The sequence below is a fragment of the Lontra canadensis genome, unplaced genomic scaffold (assembly GCF_010015895.1).
Source record: "Lontra canadensis isolate GAN:19392208 unplaced genomic scaffold, GSC_riverotter_1.0 scaffold84, whole genome shotgun sequence".
Taxonomy (NCBI): domain Eukaryota; kingdom Metazoa; phylum Chordata; class Mammalia; order Carnivora; family Mustelidae; genus Lontra; species Lontra canadensis.
In genome coordinates, this window is record NW_022631078.1 from 3,953,813 (window position 1) to 3,975,569 (window position 21,757).

General features: G+C 58.8%; 1 protein-coding gene across 2 annotated transcripts in view; it reads right to left on the reverse strand.

Moving 5' to 3' along the window:
- The window catches only part of FBLN1 (fibulin 1), a 79,704-nt gene extending 59,155 nt beyond the window's left edge, over positions 1–20,549 (reverse strand). Inside the window, exons 1-2 of one of the 2 annotated variants that reach the window (XM_032882779.1) lie at positions 20,411–20,546; positions 2,889–2,994 (exon numbers count right to left, since the gene is read on the reverse strand). In XM_032882779.1, the coding sequence (XP_032738670.1) occupies positions 2,889–2,994; positions 20,411–20,486 (182 nt within the window). In that variant the 5' untranslated portion in view covers positions 20,487–20,546. Of the gene's footprint in view, positions 1–2,888; positions 2,995–20,410 lie in introns of both variants that reach the window. The other variant, XM_032882780.1, reaches the window with a different exon arrangement.
- Positions 20,550–21,757: the final 1,208 nt, after the last annotated feature.

A 21,757-nucleotide genomic window follows, 5' to 3' on the forward strand; every position in this document is an offset into this window, starting at 1 on the left:
TGCTCTCACATGCACACATGCAGTTGCATGTGCCTGCACACACATTTGCAGGCACACATACTCCACCCCCTCACCAACCCCCCCACACTTGCATGTACACACGCACTCGCATGTGTTCACACACAGATGCCCATATGCAGCCGCCCACGCTTGCACACACACTCGCAGGCACACATGTGCTCTCATACATGCACACACACCACAGCCGGTGGATGGAAGGTGCTCCCGAAGTGTACAGTTAGAAAGGCTGAAAGCAGAGAGGTGTCAGGCCCCCACCGTCCCCTGCCTCCACGCTGCAGGGCCGGAGCTCTGCACCAGGCTTCCCGTTGCTTCCAGAACCACCTGGAAGGATCTGTCTATGCTCGTGATCCTACACATTTCACTTGTGCTTTCAGTGAATTTACAGATGACAGGTATTCCACCGGATTGGACAGAACAGCGACCAGACAGGGGCGCATCTGTCCATGCATTCAAGGACGTTGGCTGGGCCAAAAACAGTGTTAGTGAGGGGGGTACTGGAAGGGTTAGGCACTGCTGGTGGGAGTCACAGATGCTGTGGCAGCTGTCAGGCAGCTCCTTGAAAAATTAAATACACAACGAGCAAATGGTCCAGCGATCCCACTGGCGGGTATACACCCAGAAGAACCGAAGGCGGGGGCTCAAGGAGGTCCTTGCTCATGCACGTTCACGCCAGCATCATTCACAGCAGCCAGAAGAGAGAAGCAACCCCATGCGGTGCCCACCGAGGAAGAGCCAAGCAGAATGAGGTCTATCTGTACGGTGACACATGATTCAGCCTGAGCAAGGAAGGACACGTTCCCGCCCCTGCTAGGACCGCACGGACCTGGCCTCTCGTCCTCGTTCTTCCTTGCCCACAGCACAGAGCACCTTCTCACAAACCCTGTAGTTAACTTACTGTTCCATCTCCTGTATCCTGTAGAAGAGCTTTTGTCTGTTTTGCTCAATGATTTATCCCTGTCTCATTGAGAACGTGCCTGGTGCTCAAAGTGGCCCGAGGTCTTGGGCAAATTTAAATTTAGTTACTAAGAAATGTCGGCCCTTGGTTCGGGTTGGGATGCAGGTGATATGTGCACGGGGGAGCCTCAGAGCTGCTGTTCCCTGACGGCCCCCAAATGTGTCTCATGTTAGAGGCTCCGGCGGAAGCTGAATGCCCCGGGCTAGAGCCCGCGTGCGCAGAGAGGGCTCATCCCTCCCGTGGTCCTCTGGGGTCGCTCCCTCCCCACCCAGTGGAGCTGACTGCCCCCAGGAGGGCTCGTCTGCTGTGTTATCCCATCCCACCTTGAGTGACGCCCCACTTTGAACCAACAGCCCACACTCGGCCTCTGACCTCTGCAGACTATGTGGGGTTCAATCCCCAATGTTTGCTGAGCAAAGGGGAAGCTATGCAGGGGTCTGGAGGGGCACAGACAGTGACACGGCTAGAGCCAGTTCAAGTCAACGGCTCACTCTTCACCAGGAGGCCTGAGACACATGTGCAGCCCGGCCCGTGAGTTCCCCAGGACGAGCCAGCTGGCCTCCTGGGGCCTATCTGGCTTTGTGGTGCTGACTTTCTCCCTGCCCTGTGTCACTGTCCCAACCCTGAAGGGCTGTTGTCATAATCCTTTTCCACGTGGGGACGCCGGGGCCCCGAGGTGGCTCACATCACACAGCCAGCAACCCAGCCCCAGTCCATTGAAGCTGCCGGGCCGGGCTGCTTCTCATGGGCACAGTCTGTGGACAGAACGCTCGGCGCTGCCCACCAGCTCCGCCCCGGCCCCTCTGACGTTTCCAGCCCGGGGCTGCACTCGGGAGCCAAACTCCCAGCTCTCACTGCTCAGATGCCCCAGAAATCCCAACAGCCAAGTGTCCTGTTTCCTCTTCCTTCGTTTGGTCCACAATGCTCTGGACTTCTCAAGAATTCCCTAAACCGAGATTTACATCGTCTGGCCGTGCTGGCAGGCCGCACACGATGCTCACCGCCAACAAAAACGTAAAAGTCCGGGACGAGGCGAACAAGCCTGCCCTACGCATTCTTTCCGTGACAACTCTCGGCCCAGCTGCCCCCAGCCCGGGTGGGGCTCGGCTTAGACCGGGACGGGAGGCACAGGAGAGTGGGGGCTGCTCCAGGAGGGAACGTTGCCTCCCCGACATTTGCTCCCCAGGTGAGCAGATCTGGGTTCACGTCCTAACGCTGTCACCTACCAGCTATGCCTGGGGGGCTCAGGCTCGTCATCTGGGAACAGGGATTAATAACAGGTTGAATGAGGTCACGTGCCACAGGGCATGGCGCAGACGACGAGCTTCCCACAGGCTTGCTGCTATTACTTTCATGGTGACGGTCAACGTTACAGATCTGCATCCTTCACTCTAAGCTTTTCTCTTCCCAAAATTTTGCGGGAGCTTGGGTCCATTTAAGGGAAGAGGAACCACGGATCCATGAGCCCGTCTGGGGGACCTCTCTGCTCCAGATTGGCTCGTCTGTGTTTTTGGGGTCTGAAGGCTGTCCACACTTTTCACTCGCCAGTCACGTGATCGCATCCGACCCCACAAAGGACCTGTTTTTGTAAGGAGGCGCCTGGCTTGGCCGCAGAGCCCGGTGGCAGCAGAGAGAGCAGCAAAGCCGGGTCTCCCTGCTCTGCAGCCCGGGGAAGGGGAGAGATGCCCCGGGCATCCCAGGAAAGGGGAGTCCAGTCCCATACAGGGACGTGAGAGTGCAGAGGAAGGGGGCAGGGGGGGACCCACCAGGTCTGCCACAGCCGGGGCCGGGGCCGGCATGGGCCTGTGTGCCAGGCTCTGCCAGGGATCTTGGCTCACGCTGTCCCCCTCCTGCTGCTGCATTCCGCTAAAGGAACATCGTTCTGGTAGAACGGGGCCGTCGGCACACGTACCTGCATTCCTTGGATTCCGAGGTGTAGGGCAGCGAGCAGTCCCTGTGCTGTGTGGCCATGCGGTGTCCGTCCGCACAGCAAGCCTCCATGAGGGTGTCTGCGGCTGCTGTGCGGGGAGAGAGCAGCGTGCCTGGTCAGGGGGGCGACTCTGCCCTGGCCCAAAGGAGGCCCCCTCGGACATGCAGCCCCCCTCCTGCTTCCCTGGGCCCCCACTACAGGCCAGTCCAGTCTGAACGGGCCTGCACACGTCCGTGAGTCGCTCCACAAATGTGAACAGAAAACCCACTGGGTCCTGGGCTGGAACACACAGCCGCTCCTTCCTAGAAGGGCCTGACACCTGAACGGTTACCTTCCGGATCCAGATCTGATGGGGCCGCAGCTCAGCCCCGGAGACCCGTGCTCCCCTCCCCGGGCTGGCTCCCTGCTCCAGCCAAGCACCAGAAACTCGGACAAAGAAAGCCCAGACGGGTCAGGAGGACAACAATGGCAGGAATGGCTGACAGAGGCCCGAGCCAGCCGCCGTCCAGCCCAGCAGCAAGGGGGTCCAGGCACCCCCAACCTGACTCTTAGAGGGCCAGAAATGGGGGCGGCCTGGAGGTTCCCAGCAGGGCTGACACCAAGGCAATGGCAACCCAGGAAGGCTCCCCGCCAAGGAGAGAGCCGCCAGGCCACCGGGGACGAGGCACAGCAGAAGCAAAGACTCGGGGGAAGGAGTGGGAATGGAGACCGCACAGCCACAAGCCCCTCAGGTGACAAGGAAAGAGCCAACGTTTCCAGACCAGCTTCTAGGAGCCACAGCTGTGTTTTGTCCTTTACTTTCCCTACGCCCCTTGCTAGCAAGGCGCCAGTCCTCCCCATACAGCGGCCAGCAGCTCTTGCCCCTGATCTGCCCCAGACCACGTCCTCGCCCACAGACAGGACAGCAGAAGGGCTCCCGTGGGTCAAGCAGCTGGCCGCGCAGGCCCTCACAGCTGGACGACGGCCCTCCAGTCCCAAGCCAGGCTCTCAGCCTCTCCCCAGCTACTGTCCCGATGAGCCCCACACCACGAGGGAAGGAGACAGCCTCGGTGTGCCCCAAGGGAGGAGCAGCCAGGCACAGAGGTGCCCTCTGCCCAGGAGACTCCCATGGCCAGAGCACTGCCCACAGCCTGGGTGGGAGGCCGCACTGTGACGGGACGAGTGAGACTGGGCTTCAAGAAACGCCACGTTTTCTTACTGATGATGGCTTCCCGGCACCCAGCGGGGTAAATCCTGTAGGGCTCGGCTGAATTTCTTGGCACCGTCGCGTCGGCCTTGGGTGTTTTGTTTGGGCTCATTATTCTTCCAAAGCCGGGCCCCAGAAGGGAGGCTCTCTCTCTTGAGCTTAACACGAGGCTATGACTTCCTGAAACATCCCCCTGCCAACCTGTTCCCAACTGTCCCAAGTACATCTGTGGTCAGACCGAGTGTGGGACATGCTGCCCTTGAACACCATGCTCACTGCCCACCGAGAGTGACCGTCTCCGGAAAGACCCTGGGACAGTCGGCGCGCAGCTGCCCTTTCCACATGGCCGGAAGGAAGAGGGGTTATGTCGCCTGGAACGGAGTCAGGGCCACCGCTTCCCCGGGCTTCCAGGGATCTCTGAGCTGCACGGGGCGGAGAGTGACAGACCACCCGGTCTGCCACCCCTGGCCACTCGGGTCCTCCCCCGCTCAGCTGTCCCCCCTCCTCATTCCCCAACAACGCCATCTGTGAACATGGGAGAGTCGCCATGGGGTCGGGGCCTGGACAAAGCTGCCTGGGGTCACGGGTCTCCCTGCAGCACAGCAGGGACATTCCCACAGAGCACTGGGGACAACATCGGCGGACGTTCCCACTCACGCACCCACTCGCTCATTCATTCTTGCCCTGAATTTAAGAAAAGCACTCATGAAACAGGGGACTTTATCTGTTGGAGATAAAATATGACCTGTAGTTCACCCAGGGATGAGTGTGACCCAGCCAGGAGGCTGATCTCCCCCAAGCCGCCAAGCCCAGCTCCCATCCACCCCGGCTCCAGCTGGGCCCACCCGCCCTCCTGCCTGCCCTCCTGCCTGCCCTCCTGCCTGCTGTCTCACCCCTCGGCCTTCTCACAGCCTCTACGGTCTCCAGGGCCGGCCCATCCCGCACCCCCCAACAGGGCGCCCTCACTCCTGCAGCCTGCCGGCCCACCAGCCTGGCCAGGGCCCCTCTACTCGCACACCACAGCCTGTACGTGGAGCACAGCACCCTGCTTCCCAGTGATCCCACAGCCTCGCCCTCCCACCCACAAATATCTGCGACCTGGGCCTGTCTCCTGTCATTACGCCCTTGGCACAAGGCTGGCCAGTAGCCGCTCCAGAGCGGAGCAGAAAGAGCCTGAGCTCCGGGCTCACAGCTCTAATCCTGGCCCCGGCTCCTTCCTGCTCTGTGACCCCGGGCAGGCTGCCTCACATCTCTGCGCCACAGCTTCCCCGACGGTAAAACGGGGCTTGGGGTACCTTTGCAGAGTGGCTGAGCAGATGGATATAGCTTCTAAAGTTCTTGTTTTTTTATTTATTTATTTGAGAGAATAAGAGAGAGAGAGCATGAGAGGAGGGAGGGTCAGAGGGAGAAGTCGACTCTCGCTGAGCTGGAGCCCAATGCAGGGAGCAGTCCGGGGTCTCCAGGATCATGAGATGCGCCGAAGGCAGTCGCCCAACCAGCTGAGACACGGAGGGAGGTGGCTTCAAGTTCTGAGCACACAGGGAGCTCCCAGTAAACAGTGCTTGATTATGTGTTAAAGGAACAAAGGGGCTTTGCATGCCATGCATGGCCTGTGAGAAATGGGGAACCGTGGCCCTGGGCTGGTGTGCGGAAGCCCCCCAGGGATGAGCAGCACCCCCAAAGCCTCCCTTCATCCCTGAGAAAGACAAGCACGGGGGAAGCTCAGGCTCCCACGGCCTGCTCAGTGGGGTGAGCACTCTGTGCCCTGAGCCGTGGAAACATCTGGAAAGGATTCTCACCGGGGAACCTGAGCCTTCTGAACCTTGTTCTCAGCAGGACAATAGCACGGTAAGTCCTTTGCTCAGTCCAGAAATTCTGGAATGTCCCTGGAATGCTCCAGGCAGCCACAGAGCTGGAACTCGTGCAAAGCAGAGGCCTCTGGGGGCGGAGCCGGGTGGGAGCCACAGGAAGTCCCCGAAGGGCCCATCAGATGGGCGATGGAGAGCCCCCCAGGGACCATGGCCGGACTGGATGGTGACGAGGCCGATGTGTGGGGAACGCGGGGCATCACTGTCCTCACTGGAACAAGCGTTCCTGACACTCAGTCAGCCTCTCTCACTCACCATCTCGTTCTCCCTCCACCCCTGACCCTCCTGTTGACGTCACCAAGCAGGGCGCACGTGTCACACTGTCGAGTAGAAGAGGCGTCTTTTCCGACCCCTTCCCCCTCTCTTGGCCCCTTGGCCACCTCCTGTATTTTACTCTCAAGGGAGGAACAGCTCTGGGGGGAGCATCTCTATCCACACACTGTCATTCCGAAAGCTCCGAGTGTCTGCTTCAGCCGGGGCAGCCAAAGGAGAGGGGCTGGATCACAGGGCAGACCTTCTCGAGAGCCCCAGACACAGAGCTACAGCCGTGCCAGAGGCTTCCCGGCTCACACGGCGCTCCCCACCCCGCCGCTGGAGCACGGTGGCCGGGGACCGGTTTAAAGCCAGCACCTGTGGCCGAGGGGTGGCCCGCTAGAGCTGGGCTGTCGGGCTGAAGCTCGCGGGCTTCTGGTCAGGGCGGAGGCACAGACTGGGGAATGAGCGGAGAGCCCCAGCTGCGAGTCGGAGGGACCCGAGGGAGGACACCGGCCCCTGTGCTCCTCCGCAGAGCAGCAGGGCGCAGGGGAGTGCGGGATCGGCGTCAGGCAGACCTGGGTTTGAATCTCTGGCCCCTGGTCTGCGACTCACCATCCCGGGGTAAGTTCCCGAAGCATCTGCTCCTCGGATCTGGGTCCCAGTCTGTGAAACAGGGCTTGGCCCGAGCCAGAGGGTTCTTGTGGCCGGCTGGTGCCCAGAAGGCAGCCGGGGGTCCTCCTACTCCCCTTCCTGCTCCATCCCCACTCAGCACCGTCCTTCAACCGGATGCCTTAAGTGTCTTGCCACCAAGCTGTCACATCAGTGGCTGCACGTCTGGAACCTGGACTTCGAATGTAATTATGAACAGAAGCAGCCAAATGGAGTGAAGTTGCCACACAGTGATGTGAACATAAATGCTAGGGTGTCCTGGATCCCTCCGGGACCGTGCCTTGCCCTCCCGAAACCAGTGGGCGGCCAGCTCTGCGCAGCGGTCACTCAAAGTCCCTGATGCTTTCCTGCCAATCTCTCATCCCACTGCTCCTTGGCCTGGGCTCCGGGACCTCTAGGCTCTGGTCCTTCTCTGGCCAGCCCTGTCACCTGCTCACCTCCAGACACTACCCAGTTCTATCGGGATACCCCGCAGCACCAGGCCTCACCAGCATCACTGCCATCGCTCAGGAAGGGAGTGCTCCTTACTGAGTGCTCCCTCCGTCCCAGGCTTACCCAGCACTTACTCATTCTCACAAGAACCCAGAGAGGCCGGCTCATGATGTTCCCCATCACGCACATAAGAAAATTCCAACTCAGAGAGTTTAAGTGAGGAGCCCAAGGTCACACAGCCAGAGGGGCCAGGGAGCAGCAAAGCCAGGCATCAGGCTTGGTTCTGAGAGACTCCTAGGCTGGTCTAGTCTGCCTCCTGGGGAATTCGAAACTCCTCTGGGGCAGGGATGGTATCTTCCTCCTCTCAGTGACCCTGAAGCATCCGCCCATGCCCCACACAATCAGGGAGGCTCAGTGCCAGTTGAACAGGACGGATTGGCGACAGACGTCTTAACCAGAGCCTGAACAGCAAGTCTGTCCTTGGAGTGTGGGGTTCACTGCAAACACGCTTCTTCACAGGGAGGGAATGACCCCAAGGAGCAACACGTGATCGGAGCCAACCACCCTGAAGAGCGGGGCTGCTTAGAATTTCCGCAGGAGCCGGGGCCATGCTGGCGCCAGGGTCTGAGATTCCAGAACTGCCATTTTCTTGGCCTTAGAGACAGCCATCCCCCACCCGTCAGAGCTGCAGGGACAGGAGGGGTCTTGTGGAGAGAGGGGAAACACCCTGCAGAATTCTCTGGAGTCCTGGCTCAAGATGTCAACGGAGATGCCCTCTGTAGCAGGTCGGTCTCTAGCAGACAGGGAGCGCCCCGTCCAAGAAAAGATCTGGTATTAACTTGTGTTCTGAAACAGAAAAAGCCTCCCGGCCACTTCCCAAGTGTTTCCTTTCCATGGGGCGGGACCAGGCTGTCAAGGCCACTCCCAGCCCTGGACACAGCTCTTCCAAGACCCTTGCCAATTCGAGAGGGACACAGAGCGGTCTTTGCTGTTTTCACACTTGTCCCCATCAGAGTGAACAAGCTTTACTCTGGTGACGAATATCATGTTAAGTCAGAAAGGAGGCACGGTGACCCAGGGAAAGAGGGCTAGATAGGGACCCCCAGGCCAGTGCCCCCACCGTGTCCCTGGTGCTGACCCAGGGACAGGTGCTCGCTACAAACATTTGCTGTAACCTGGACAGAGAGAATGAAAACCACTACCTACAGTGTTCAGAGGCTGGAGACCCCAACAGGCTGCTCTACTAAAATCAGCACGACTGTCTGAACCATTCTTCACCCTCCCCCATTCCCATAGAATAATGGCTATGCAAGCGCCCTTGGGTTAAATTAAGTTAAATTAACTTGAACTTCCCCACAATGGTTTAAAAGCTGAGCATGTAATAGTGAACTAAATGCTTCACTTAAAACGTTTGTTGTTGGGACGCCTGGGTGTCTCAGTCAGTTACACGGCTGCCCTGGGCTCAGGTCATGATCCCGGGGTCCTGGGATAGAGCCCCATGTCAGGCTCCGTACTCAGTGAGGAGTCTGCTTCTCCCTCTCCCTCTGTCCCCTCCCTGCCCCGCTCATGTTCTCTCTCTCTCAAATAAATAAATAAAATCTTTTTTTTTTAAATGTTGTTGTTGAAGACGTCATGCTCAGTGAAATAAGCCAGTCCCCAAAGGATCAACCCTGTGTGATTTCACTTACGAGGTTCCTAGAGGAGCCACAGTCAGAGACGGAAAGTAGACGGTGGGCACCGGGGGCTGCAGGAGGGGGAGATGGGGGCTGTCCCCTGGGCACCGAGCTTCAGTTTTGGAAGATGAAAACGTTCTGGAGGTGGACAGGGCAGTGGCTGCATAGCCATGGGAATGTACGTAATGCCCCTGAACACGGCACTTAAAAATGGTTAAAATGGCTAATTTTATGTTATGTGTATTTTACCAAAATAAAGAAAATACATTTTAAAAAATCGAGTGTTTACAGGACACCTGGGTGGCTCAGCCATTAAGTGTCTGCCTTCAGCTCAGGTTATGATCCCGGGGTCCTGGGATCGAGTCCCACATCAGACTCCCTGCTCAGTAGGAAGCCCGCTTCTCCCTCTGCCATTCCCCTTCCCTGTGTTCCCTCTCTGTGTCTCTCTCTCCATCAAGTAAATAAATACTTTAAATAAATAAAATAAATTTAAATAAATAAAACTGAGTGCTCGCACGCCGTCTTGTACCGCCCTTCGTTCAGAAAGGACCTCGATGTTCTGCTGATGCTCTCACGGCTGTTCTCAATCATTGTTGTTCTACTGTGCGAACCTGCAGACCGCAGGGAGGGTTGACTTGGTAAACTACTTCGGGGCGCCTCCCGGGGGCAGTCTGGTGGTGACTGCAGCGTTACATAAGCAAACTAGGTGACCTCAAACGGGAACAGGTAAAATGTGAAGGAATAAGGTAAATAGAGGGCGGCAGCCACTCCTAAGCCCAAGGAAGAGCCCAGGGCAGGCTCTCAGAAGGTGACCGGGAGGCCGTGCTTCTGGAATCGCTTCCCCAGCAGCACACAGTAAGAATTCAGCGCTGTCAGTGGGAGGGAAAGCACGAGGAGGATCCCAGGCGGTGGCTCCTCCAAGACACAGGACATACAGCTGGGCCAGGGGTGGGGAGCAAGAAGACAGGGTGACACCTCCCCCTGGAAACCACCTCTCACTGGTACCACCAAGGATTTCACCGTGATTGACAGATCAACCCGGCACTGGTACTCCCACTGGCCAGCAGCCCTTCCAGCAGGACATCAATTCACAGAACTCCCACGCAGAGGCCCCAGCACATCTGCACGGCCTTCGGCAACCTGGAGCCAACGAGGCCAGCACCGTTTCCACCCCTCACTCCTGGCAGCGATGCCAGTATCAATGACACTACATAAGGGGACCCCCCGCTGGATGCCCACCCATGCCCACTGTGGGGCTGTAGGTGCCCTTAAGAGAGAAGTGGTCTGCAGTCTTCTCTCTCAGATCACCTCCCTCCCTTCTGAGCAGAAGCTTTGATCGGGCACAGTTTTCATCTCCAGTTCCCATAATCTGTGAGTTGGATCCACAAAGCATTACACTAAATATAAACGAAGAATAAACTCTCAGACCTCCTTAGCCTTTGACACGACCTTCCAAGGGAGGGCGACGGACGTGTGGGTTAAAACCGCCCAGACCCAGACCCGTCTCCTCCTCACTGAGCCTCCTTTTCTCCATCTTTCAAATGGGGTAGTAACTGGGGAGGGCTGGGAAGATCGATGTGATAATTCAGGCAAAATGCTTTAATCAGTGCCCGACTGCAGACTGACTCTTCAAAATGGAATCATCACGGAAGTTGCCGCACCACCGTGGGGAGGGGAATCACACAGGCCCCCAGACTGACCCATCGTCACGGGCCTGACACCCCACCACCTCCCTCCGGGAAAGAGATACCCCTGCCCTAAGTCACTCACTGGTGAGCAGGTGGACAGAGACAGCCTGATTCATGGGCACTGGATACCATAAGTCACCCCAGACAGCAGCTGAAACGAAATTTCTTCCTGGTGAGCTCTGCATTCATAAAGACTACAGTGTAGACTCTGAGTCGTGGTGGTTCTGACCCATGCAAAAGGCATGCCACGTGTTTGGCACCACGCCAAGGCTCACGGTCTAGAGCAGCTCCCATTCTCGTCAAGTGGTCAAGATGTGGGCACATGCTCTTTCCAGCACCATAGATGCCAGCTGGCAGTCAGAGGGTATCTGCACTGCTCCTCAGGTGGAAGCTTCCAGAATGTTAGCCTGCCACCTATCATCCTCCCAAGGGCTCTAGGCAATGCCTGATGGCCCATGAGCAGGTAAGCAATAAGCCAAGTTGCTCAGTGTGCCGTGTTGTGGTGGGGTAGGCCCAGGGCTGGAGCTCCAGAGGCCCAGGTCTGCTTACAGCTCTACCATTGAGGGTCCTTCCATCTGGAGCAAGGCCAGGACTCAGTTTCCTCACCTGTAAAGTGGGTGGAGAAGTTGGCCTGGAGTTCAGCAACAGCTTGCCAAACCCCACCGTGTATATGGACAATGTTCTGACAAAATTCCCGCTGGATTGCAAGGAAATGAGCGAGAAAGGAAATGGCCAAGGGAGGTTCCCCACAAGTCAGCCTGGTCCCGCTTAAAAGGCTGTCTCTCATTCTGAGACCTGCCCTTCCAAATGGCCCGTGTGTAAAGGAAATGGTGAGAAAGGAGGTGGTGAGTGGTTGGATCTCTGCGTTCTATTTTAATATTCTCATGTGGCAAAATAAAAAATAGACGAGTTCTGGGCATAAACAAGAAGGGAGGGGAAGGTGTGTCCTCAGAACTAGCCAGCAAGTCAATCTTCTTGGTTTTCTCGGATAATCTCAAAGCAGGAGAGGGCCTCGGGTGTTTCAGAATGTGAACAGGGTCCTAGTGTGTCCCATGGGTCCCCTGAACTTGACATCCTGCAAAGTTTGTGCCTCATCGGCTCCAGAGCAACTGGCTAAAGCTATGGCCAGAGTTGGAGGGGGCCCCTGGGGTGTCCAGGGCCCACATCCCCAGGAAGCCTGAAATGCAATGAGACACCCACAGGAAATGGGGACCAAATAGAACCCTGTGAGATTCAGCCCGACCCTGCCAGGGACCCTCCCCTCCTGAAGCTGGGGAGCCAGCAGGAGTCCTGCCCGGGCCGCAGCCCTCGCCCTATGGCGCTCATGCTGTCCTAAGTCCCCTGTATATTCAAAAAGCCCCTCTATGGCTGGCTCAGTTAGTACAGCACGCGATTCTTGATCTTGGGGTTGTGAGTTCGAGCTCTTGGTTGGGTGTAGAGATTACGTAAAAATAAAATCATTTTTTTAAAAAGGTTCCTGTTACAACACTTGCATGTGCAGGCTCTATCTTGGGCAAGGGATCCAGAGGTGAAAAGATAGAACCCTGTCCCCAAGGGGATAGCCCAGGGAGACACCAGGTCATCGTCACTGGGGTCTAGTGCACAGTACCCCCCCACATCCCTTGCAGGTCTAGGATAAGGACAGAGCCATCTCCCCCTTCAGGGGCAGCTGACCTCCCCAGGAGGAAGCGGGGTGTGCTGGAGTCTCCCCTCACGGTTTCACACAGACCCACAGGCGCTTCAATGCTCACACACCGGCCCCTGTCACGAGACGGGGGTCTAGCGCACGGAACCAGCAGGCAGGAGGCCACAAGAATGAAGGGCCAGAAGGCAGATCTCAGAAGGAGAGAAGCACCTCCCAGATTGCTCCCTCTTGGCAGTGACCTCCTGTGACCAAGGCCAGTGGACACGGGGGACAGCCTTACCTCCTGACGTCTCTACATCATCCCACCCTGCGGGACACATTCCCCACCCCCACCCCCCCCCGCCCCCAGCACCCTTTGAACTCAAGGCCACCTGTCATGCGTCCGCTGCACCTGGCCTTTGGAAGCTGGAGCTGGGTGGTCCTGGGTCCACACCCTTCCTGGGACTGGCTCATTCACACCCACATCAATTCAAAGATCCTTTCCTCCAGAAGTCTTCCCTAACCACTCAACACACACACACACAAACACATGCACACACACGTTCTCTTTGCACCCTGAACTTCCTGGCACCAAGCACAAATAATTAACTGCATGTGTACTTAGCACCCCGGGGGCTGGGACGAGCTCTGCACCCTGGCCCACGCCGGCCTCAGAGCAGGCACTCGATAAATTCCTGGGAAAGAGCCAGAGGACAAATGATCTTATGGGATCCTCACGACTCCAGGAAACAGGATCAGGGAGAGATTAAGCAAGCTGCCCCAGGGCACAGAGCAAACACAGAGGTAGCCTTGGAGTCTGGCTCCGACTCAAAGCTCACCTACACCCCCGTCACATGCCAAAGGACACTGGCTTCCTCCCGGAGCCGGACTTAGCAAAATCAAGACTTTTCGGTCAGAAAGATAAATGAGGCAGGGTAGTGTCCTGCAGAAGAGCACAATCTGAGGGGCACCCGGGTGGCTCTGTTGGGTGGGCGTCTGCCTTCAGCTCGGATCACGATCCCAGGGTCCTGGGAATGAGCCCCATGTCGGGCTTCTTGCTTGGCGGGAGAGCCTGCTTCTCCCCTGCCTTCTGCCACCGCTCCTGCTTGTGCTCTCTCTCTCACATAAATAAATAAGATCTTTAAAAAAAAAAGAAAAGAAAAGAAAAGAAAAAGAACACAGTTCAAGAGTCATGCTTCCAGGTTCCCGACCCGATGGAGCCACTCAGCTGCTGTGCACCCGCAGGCACATTACTTGGCCTCTCTGAGCCTTGGTGTCTTCACACCCTCCTTTGTGGATATGAGGATAATAACAGGCGTGGGGCACAGAGAGAAGTTCTATCTTTTCCTCAAAATCAGGAGCACACGTAGGCAGCAAAACTTATAGTACATTTGACTCCAGCAGGTGACATGATCCAAAAGGAAAAACAGGTTCAAGAATGATAGTGGCTCACCCCATTAGCAAACAAACCACCAACCACAACCACACGGGCCCCTCCCATCTCAAAACCAGTCCTGGCAACGTCCCAGGGGTTCTGGGAAGCCCCCGAGCAGGCCCGTTACCTCAGAGCTTCTCCCTCCTCAAAGTGCCTGGGAGGGCTCAATCCCCCGGCCCCTCCGGCCCCCTCTCTCCATCTCCCCTGCCCGTTTCTGCAGCTTCATCCTATGGGCTGAGACTGCCATATTTCTGTCTGCAGCCTGATCGTGCCTCCAAGCCCAGACTCCACCGGATGCCTAGCAGGACGCTTACAGGGTCCACTAGGAACCTGGACTCTTCTACCACCTCCCGGGGCCCTACTCCATTCAGCCTTCACTGGCTCGGTTATTAGCAATCACCCTCCACCCAGCTGCTCGCCCCACAACAGTGGGGTCAGCCTGAATTATTCCTTCTCCCTCGCCCTCTATCCCCCATCCCAGGGCAAGTCCCAGCCACTCAAGATCCCAGACGCCCTAGATCTATCCACTTCCCAGCGGCCCCCTGACTACCACTCGGCCCTGGACCCCGCAGAAACCTCCACGCCGGCTCACTCTGCCTACTCTTACCACCCCATAGGCCCTTCACCACGCAGCAGTCCAGAGTGACTTTTAGAAACCTGAGTCAAATAATGTTATTCCTCCGCTTAAAATCCTCCAGCGGCTTCCCAGTACACTCGGGATAAAACCCACAAGTCTGCACCCTAATTTTTAAGGCCCTCCCATCTTCTGCAGCTCCCTCTCCCCCCCACTCTCCCCCAGAGGCACACGCTCCCCTCCCTTCCCTCCAAAAAACCCGCTCCCACCCGGCGCCTGGAGCCAGCTGCTCCTTTTGTCCAAAAGCTCTTCCAGGGCTTTTCCACAGATGGTTCCTCACGACTCACACCTCAGCTGGCCATCACCCTCCTCCGCCCACTTGAGAGGCACCCTGTCTGCTGTCCCCGTCACGGCAGGTCACGATCACTGCGGCACTGGCTCCTGCCGATACACCCTAGCGAGGGCATCTGTGTGCGCAGCGGCTTGAACAGTAGCCCTTGAAAAGATACGTCCACGTCTTGCCCCCAGAGTGTGGGCTTATGTGGACTAAGGGTCTTTGCAGTTGGAATTAAGGATCGATCTCAAGGTGAGCTCCTCCTGGGTCACCTGGGGGAGCCCGGAATCCCACAAGGAGTGTCCTCAGAAGAGACACAAGAGGAAGAGAAAGGTACGTGGAGACAGAGACAGCCACGAGCCCAGGAGCGGGGAGAGCGAGGACAGACCCTGCCCCAGAGCAAAGCCCCACACGACACCGTGACATTGTGGCCCCCGGGACGGTGAGAGGCTAGACCTGTTGTATTAAGCCGCTCGGTTTGCAGTCATTTGACCTGGGGCCACAGGGGACCCACAAGGCACACGAGCACCACAAGGCATGGTCCTCATCTGTGCTGGGTCCCGGGGGCCTCGTGCTCGTGGAGTACACAGGTGACACGCTGACAAATGATGGCAGCATGATGAACAGCTCCGCGGGGGCCAGGCCAGGCTCGAAAGGGAGGCTCAGGAAATGTTTGCTAATAACACCCGAGAGACAGCTGACAAATGACACCGTGGATCACCTACTTCCTCCTTCTGGGCCTCAGCTTCCCCACCTACACCAGGAGTGGACCAGCTGATCTGTGGTTTCCATGTCCCGATAGACAAACCATTTCTTCCCAAATTCACCTCAAGTGCCCTTCATAAAACCCATCCGGGGACCCATCGGACCCCAAGGCTGGTTCTTTGGTTCTTATATCTTTGCTACCATCTGGTAGGTGTAGGGACCCCAGAGGGCCAGACCCTCCCCACCCCCTGGTGTGGTGTCCCCTCTGAGTGGCTGGAAGCCAGCAACGCAGGACGCATCACAGACCGTCCGTGTGGAGAAAAGAAGGCTCTGGGTCCTGGCCGTCAGGAGCAGTAACCAGGGCCCTTGGCAGTCGGGACCCCCAGGAAGTCAGCAACAGGATGGGCAGGAACCCAGTGTCCCCACTCCCAGCGCTGGCCATGTCAGCCCAGCCCTCTGGCAGGATCACTTGGCAAGGCCAGGGGCACATCAAGCAGGAACAGGACCTGAATGATTTCCAGGGCCGTCTTCTCCAGATGCCGGGCCCGCCCTGTTGTGTCTGGAACCCAGGACCCGCCAAGAACATTTTCCTTTATGAAGGTGCCAGGAAAGGGGCGACTTTCTACCCTGTGGACAGTTCTAGACCTCACCCAGTGTCCTGTGGCCAGAGGCATCCGTTCCTGCATGCACGGCCTCCCCCTGAAGCAGGAAGGACGCAGCCAATGTAGGTTCCTCGGGAGAGGGGGAGGGGTCCTGAGCCCCACCCCCAGGTGGCAGCAAGGAGGTCCTGACTTGGGCCGCACCCAAGAGAGAGGCAGGACTGAGAGCAGACCTGGGTACCTGAGCAAACAGCCCTCCACCACCACAGCCCCTGCCTGCGAAGGACAGGACAGGCTTGTCCTCTGATCTGAAAACAAGACAGGTGTCATCACCTTGGGGAATCCCACCAAGCCAGCCACGAGCCCCTCATGGCTTCTGTGGTCCCCCATGGATGGAAAACACCAGCTCCTCCTCAGGACCCCCTGCACATGCAGCATTTGTCTATGGGGTTTAAGTGCTGTCCGAATGGTTTTTATTTCCCCTCATTAGGCTTAAGGCACGAGAACCAAGTGGTCAGGAATCTGGGGTCCTCTGTCCTGGCCCTCGATGGACCACTGTATTTCCTAGACAAGTTACTTAACTGCTCTGGGCCTTCGTTGAGACGTCTGTACAATGAAAATAAGGACAGTACCTTCGTCATAGGATTGTTGAGATTGTTAAATTAGTAACTACATACAAAATATGTCAATTTTAAAATTTCCTAGAGCAGAGTGTGTTCTCACTCCGTACTTAAGGAGAAGCAGGGAGAGTATGGGATTGGTCACATGGGGAACTGGAACCAGTCTCCTCTCCTCCTTTGAGTGCCGGTCCCCACCTGCTGATAACATGCAGGCAGCTGGAGCAACCCATTCCTGACTCCCTCCTGACTTGGAGCCTGGTGAGGACCAGCCTGAGGGCCAAGGGAGGAAGCCCCAGCGGGGAAGAGCTCCGGTCGCAGCACCCAGCCTCTGTCCTGCCCTGCCCGCTGTGACTTCGACTCCGCCAGCCTCCCTGCACACCCCCTCCTCAATGAGCTCCCTCCAGGCTGAAGGGTCTCTGATCTCAGGAAAGCTGACCTAATGGGTGTCCCCATTTGGTTAGGCAGCCACATGTGAGGTCATTACCAGGACACTGGGACCCTGCAAAAGCTTTTATGAATCAAATTGCTAAAACGTGATGTTTTGCAAAGGAGAGTCTTATATTGGATCAAGCGCACCAGCAGGGGACCGTGCGGGCCAGCGCCCATGGTTGTCAGTCTTTATCTGCAAGGCTGTCCAGACCGCACCCGCTGCTCAGAGCCCTGCCTTCGACAGAGCAGGAGGGAAGAGGACACGCGTCCATGTCCTCTCGGGCCTTCTGCGCTCTTGCCTGTGCTGCTTCCTCTGTCTGGAGCCCCGTCCTCCCAGCCGTCCTCCCCAGAGACCCAGCTGGCGCCTGCCAAGTTGCGGGCTGCTTTCTTGGTCCTTGGGGAGGCCGTCCCCGACTCTTCCCCTATGGGGCTGCTTTGGAATGGCCTGTCCACTCCTCTGCCTCTCCTGGGGGATGGGGAGCCCCACAGGCACAAGGGCCAGGCCTCGCCTCTCCGTGCCCCCACGATTTAGAACAGCGTCTGGCCCAGAGCACATACTCAGTGTGTGGAGGTCTGAGGAGGCCAGCAGAAGCCCCTTCTGTGTGACCTTTCCCAACACGGCTTTGGTTCTCGACCGCTGCCAGTTCTGAGGCGCTCCTGGGGAGCTGGGAGGACTTTCAGAGCACTCGTGGGGAAGAGGACCCTGACTTACCCTAGGGAGGGGGTCACGCAAATAATAGGTCACACTAATCCAGCCACTGTGGCAGGCACGGTGCCATGTCCTCCCCCCACCCCCCTACCGCCAGGCACGTTAAGGAGTCGGTTTCTGCTATCTTTGTTTTACAAATGAGAAAACCACCAACCCATCCTGTGGGCTTTTCCAGGCGGATACAGGCCAAGTTGTTTCCTGTCCTACAGAAGCTCATGGCAGCCAGCTGGGACCCCCAGATGACTGAGCCACGCTGTCCCTTCTCCCCCACCCCCACACGCCACACAGTCCAGCAGGGGTGGCAGAGGGGGCCCTGAGCGGGGGGGGGGGGGGGGGGGGGGAATGCCCCTCAGGCAGAGTCAGGAGAAGGTGTCACTTAGAGTCGTGGGTCCCACAGGAGGGGCCGTGGCACTGTCCCCCACCCCAGGGCACCCTGAGTCTCATCTTCGTGCATCCAGCACTCCAACAGGCACCACCAGCCCCCTTCCCCGGCTTAGCCTGTCCGGCCCCCACCACCAGCCTGGGGAAGTTCCAGCAGCGGGGTGCAGGCCACGTGCTTCCAAGCCAAGCCCTCTCCCTCTCCCGTCTTTGTTCTCCCTCCCAGAGACTTGCTCTGTAATCAGTCAGCAACGCTGCCCGCTGGAGCTAGAGGCCAAGAAAGTCTTGGAGAAAGCAGTCGGCCTTCCCCACTGCCCTCCTCCTCTCCACTCCCTCCCACCCCACTCTCGGTAAAGCTCAACAGGACAGACATAGGACAGACAGTGGCTGGGCTCTGTCCCCTAGCATGGAAGGTCGGCGCCCCCCTATACTGCTGTGACCAGGCAAAGCGAGCCACCACACATCAGCGACGGGGCCCACGGCTGGATGGCCTTTCCCAGCGTCACTTCTAAATTCCATTCCCTGGTGTACTGCCCCGCAGCCCCCACTCCCAGCTCTCTGGAGGGTGGGCCCATGTCACCCCAGGGAAGCCGCAGACGCAAACCAGGGAGCTCCAGCTCCCTCCCCCCAAACCACACCACACTGCTGAAACTCAAAAGAGGGACCATCCCGAAAGGAAGGGAAGGCCACGCCAACCGGGTACGTGATGAACAGGTCTCCTTCATCACATACGCTTGAAGTCAGGACCTCCTGGATAGAGACGATGTGCACCCCTCCAGCCTGACCAGTCCCCGTGTCCCTTCAGAGTCAGACACGGCCAGGCTTCAGGGGAACCTTCTCACACCCCGGGCAGAAGAGCACAGTGGAAAGGAGCAGGCCGAGCTCGCCTATGCCTTCTCTCTGGGCCTGCCCCAGTTACCCCATCTGTAAAATACACAGGAGCCCCTGGGGCCCTTTGTAGTTCCAACAAGAGTTTTGCGTGGCCTCCAATCAGAGCCACCCCCACCCCAGGGTTTTCAGTCCAACCACCAGTCACCTTCCCATGAATGCCCTTCGACCCTCTGCCTCCCAGCTCCTGCCCAAGCACCATCCTTCCACCAAGTCTCCAGTGAGGCCCGGGGGGACCAGGATGGCTCTCGCCGCCAAACCCCTGGGCCCTTGTGCCTCCCATGCCATCTCCCCCACAAGGTGCCCCCAGCAGGCGCCCAGGACAGAGCCGGAGCTCCGGGATCTGCTGCAGCCATCGAGCAAGCCCAGAAGCACCCGCAGAGCTCTGCCCTCTGCCCCCAACCTCTCCCGGCGACCTTCTGACCAGGGAGGAGGGTGGTCACCTGAGAGTTGAAAAGAAACTAAGCTAAACCAGAGATAAAGCATCTAGGATTCTGAGGGTGGTCAGCGGCTCTTCTGGGCCTGGCCCCATAAGAACAAAGCCTCAGGCCGGCAGGCCTGACTAATGACTGATGAGTCATGGGTCAGCGGAGAGGTCAGAGGCCACCGCTGCTGCTCTAATCTGCAGGGCCTCAGGGTTCTCCTGCCCCATCTCCCGCCCCCAACCCAGGAGTTAGGCCTTGAGAATTAAGGGAGAAAGAAGCGCCATCCCGCTGCCGTCAGTCTTAGGCCAAGCACTGCCAGAGGAGACTCATCCCCCCTGCCACTGGGTGGGTGGGCTTGGAAGGGGCCTGTCCCCAGCCCCAGCTGGGTGTGCAGCCTGGCTGAGCCTCTGCCTTGGGGCCCTCTACGTCCGGGGAGGGCAGACAGAGGTTTCCCCATACAGGGCTATTTCCCTAAAAATCTGTCTCCAGACTGCTCCCTTCTTTTCTGATTTTTCCAGTCCACATCCCCGGAAACCCGTGAGTGGCAAAACACTGTCCCCAGTCTCAGTCTTCTCACCAACAAGCTGGGTACAACAGCCCCTACCAAGGGGCGGAGGTGGGGGCAGCGGGAAGAGCCGGGCGCTCCGGACAGAGCGGGGCACCCGGGGTTCAGTCAACCCTCAGCCAGGCCTTCCCCGCTCGCCTCGCAGCCTTGGCCCCAGGGGGAGCGTGGGTGGGCACTAGGGTGGGCCTCACGAGGCCGGGTTGGGGGGGGGGGGGTCAGGGAGGAGGAAATCTCTTCTTTCACACAAGTGCCCAGGTCATCGAGGCGGTCAGGACCAGAGCCAGGAGCGGGGTGAGTGGAGGGCACGGCCCGCGCACACGACCCCGGAACCGCGGCGGGGGCGCCGCGCCCAGACGACCGCTACGACTACGGCTCCAGGCCTCCCGAGGCGTGCGGGGCTGGGAGGGGAGCCACCAGAGCGGGGGCCGTGGACGTGGGGCGCCCCTACCTCGGGCCGCCAGCAGCGCGAGGCCGCCGAGCAGCAGCAGCGGCAGCGGGACCCTCCTCGGCGCGGCGCTCTCCATGGGGCCGGCGGGCGGCGGGCGGCGGGCGGACAAAGGCGCCGGGCGCGGGGCGCGGCTCCTGGGCTCCACGCTCCGGCCGAGCCTCGCAGCCAACGCAGGGCCCGGGCTGCGCCGTTCAATTATCCCGCCCCGGAGGAGGGCGCGGCGGGGGCGGGGCCGGGGGCGCGCGTGCCCTCCCTCCCGGGTCGGGCCGCCCCTTCCCCGGCTGGGGCCCGGACACCCCGGCGCCGAGGAGCGCACGGGCCTGCGGCCGGGGGGCGGGAGCGGGGACCCCCAAACCTCTCCCGGGGCGGGCCGAGAAGGTGGGCGCGTACGGACGGGGGGCACCCCTCCCCGCCCCCCCCCAGGCGCGCGTGAAACCCGATCCCTTTCCCCACCGCGGCCGGAAGGCGGGCGGCGTCTCCAAGGTTCTCTCCGCCCGACCCCGCGGCCAAGGCGGGGGGCGGGGATCAAGGTAGCGAGGAGGTCCCCACCGGTCCGAAGCGCTTTCTCTGGGGGGAGACAGGGAGGTGTCCCTTCGAGGCGGTGGGGGGGACTCCCTGCAGGACGTGGCCTGCGGGCAAAGCCCCGCACCGTCAGATCGCTTCCCGCCTTCCGCCGTCCCGCACACACGCATCCTCCCGGGCCTGCAAGTCCGTGGCCGTCCCAGCTGGGTCCCGGCACCTGGCGCGGGCCTCAGCGCACTACCAGTCCAGGGGGGCCGACCTCGAACCAACATCCCAGCTACAGGGGAATGTGCTGAACCCGGGACCCCGATGCGCAGAGGAAGAGATTTTGTTTTGCCGAGAAAAAGCGGCCTTAGAGGTGGGCCTACAGAAATTACCTCTTTGTGCGGGAATAAATGGCTGAACCAGGCAGTTGTTCCTGAAGGTGAATTAGTCTGTTGGAACCATAAATACATTTGTTTTAAAGAAGAAAAAAGGAAAAAAAAAAAAAAAAAAAAAAAAACGAGGGCCGTCCGTGAAGGTAGGAAGGAAGAGAGGAAACCCACAGGAACCCCATTCAGGGTGGCCCCCCCCCCCATGGGCCCTTCCCCTCCCAGGTTCACAGCCAGCAGGTGTCAGGCATTAGGGTGTTGGTAGCAGCACTATTCAGAACAATTAGAAACTGCCAGGCATCCCCAGCAACAGAATGGAAACATGGTGGGGCACCCCCAGCACCCCGGGTGCTGCAGGGTTCCCTCGATGGGAAGGACAACAGTTTAGTGGTCAGGAGAACCATGGTCCTTGGGGAGCACCAGGGAGCTTTCTGGGGAGCTGCTTGGGATCTAA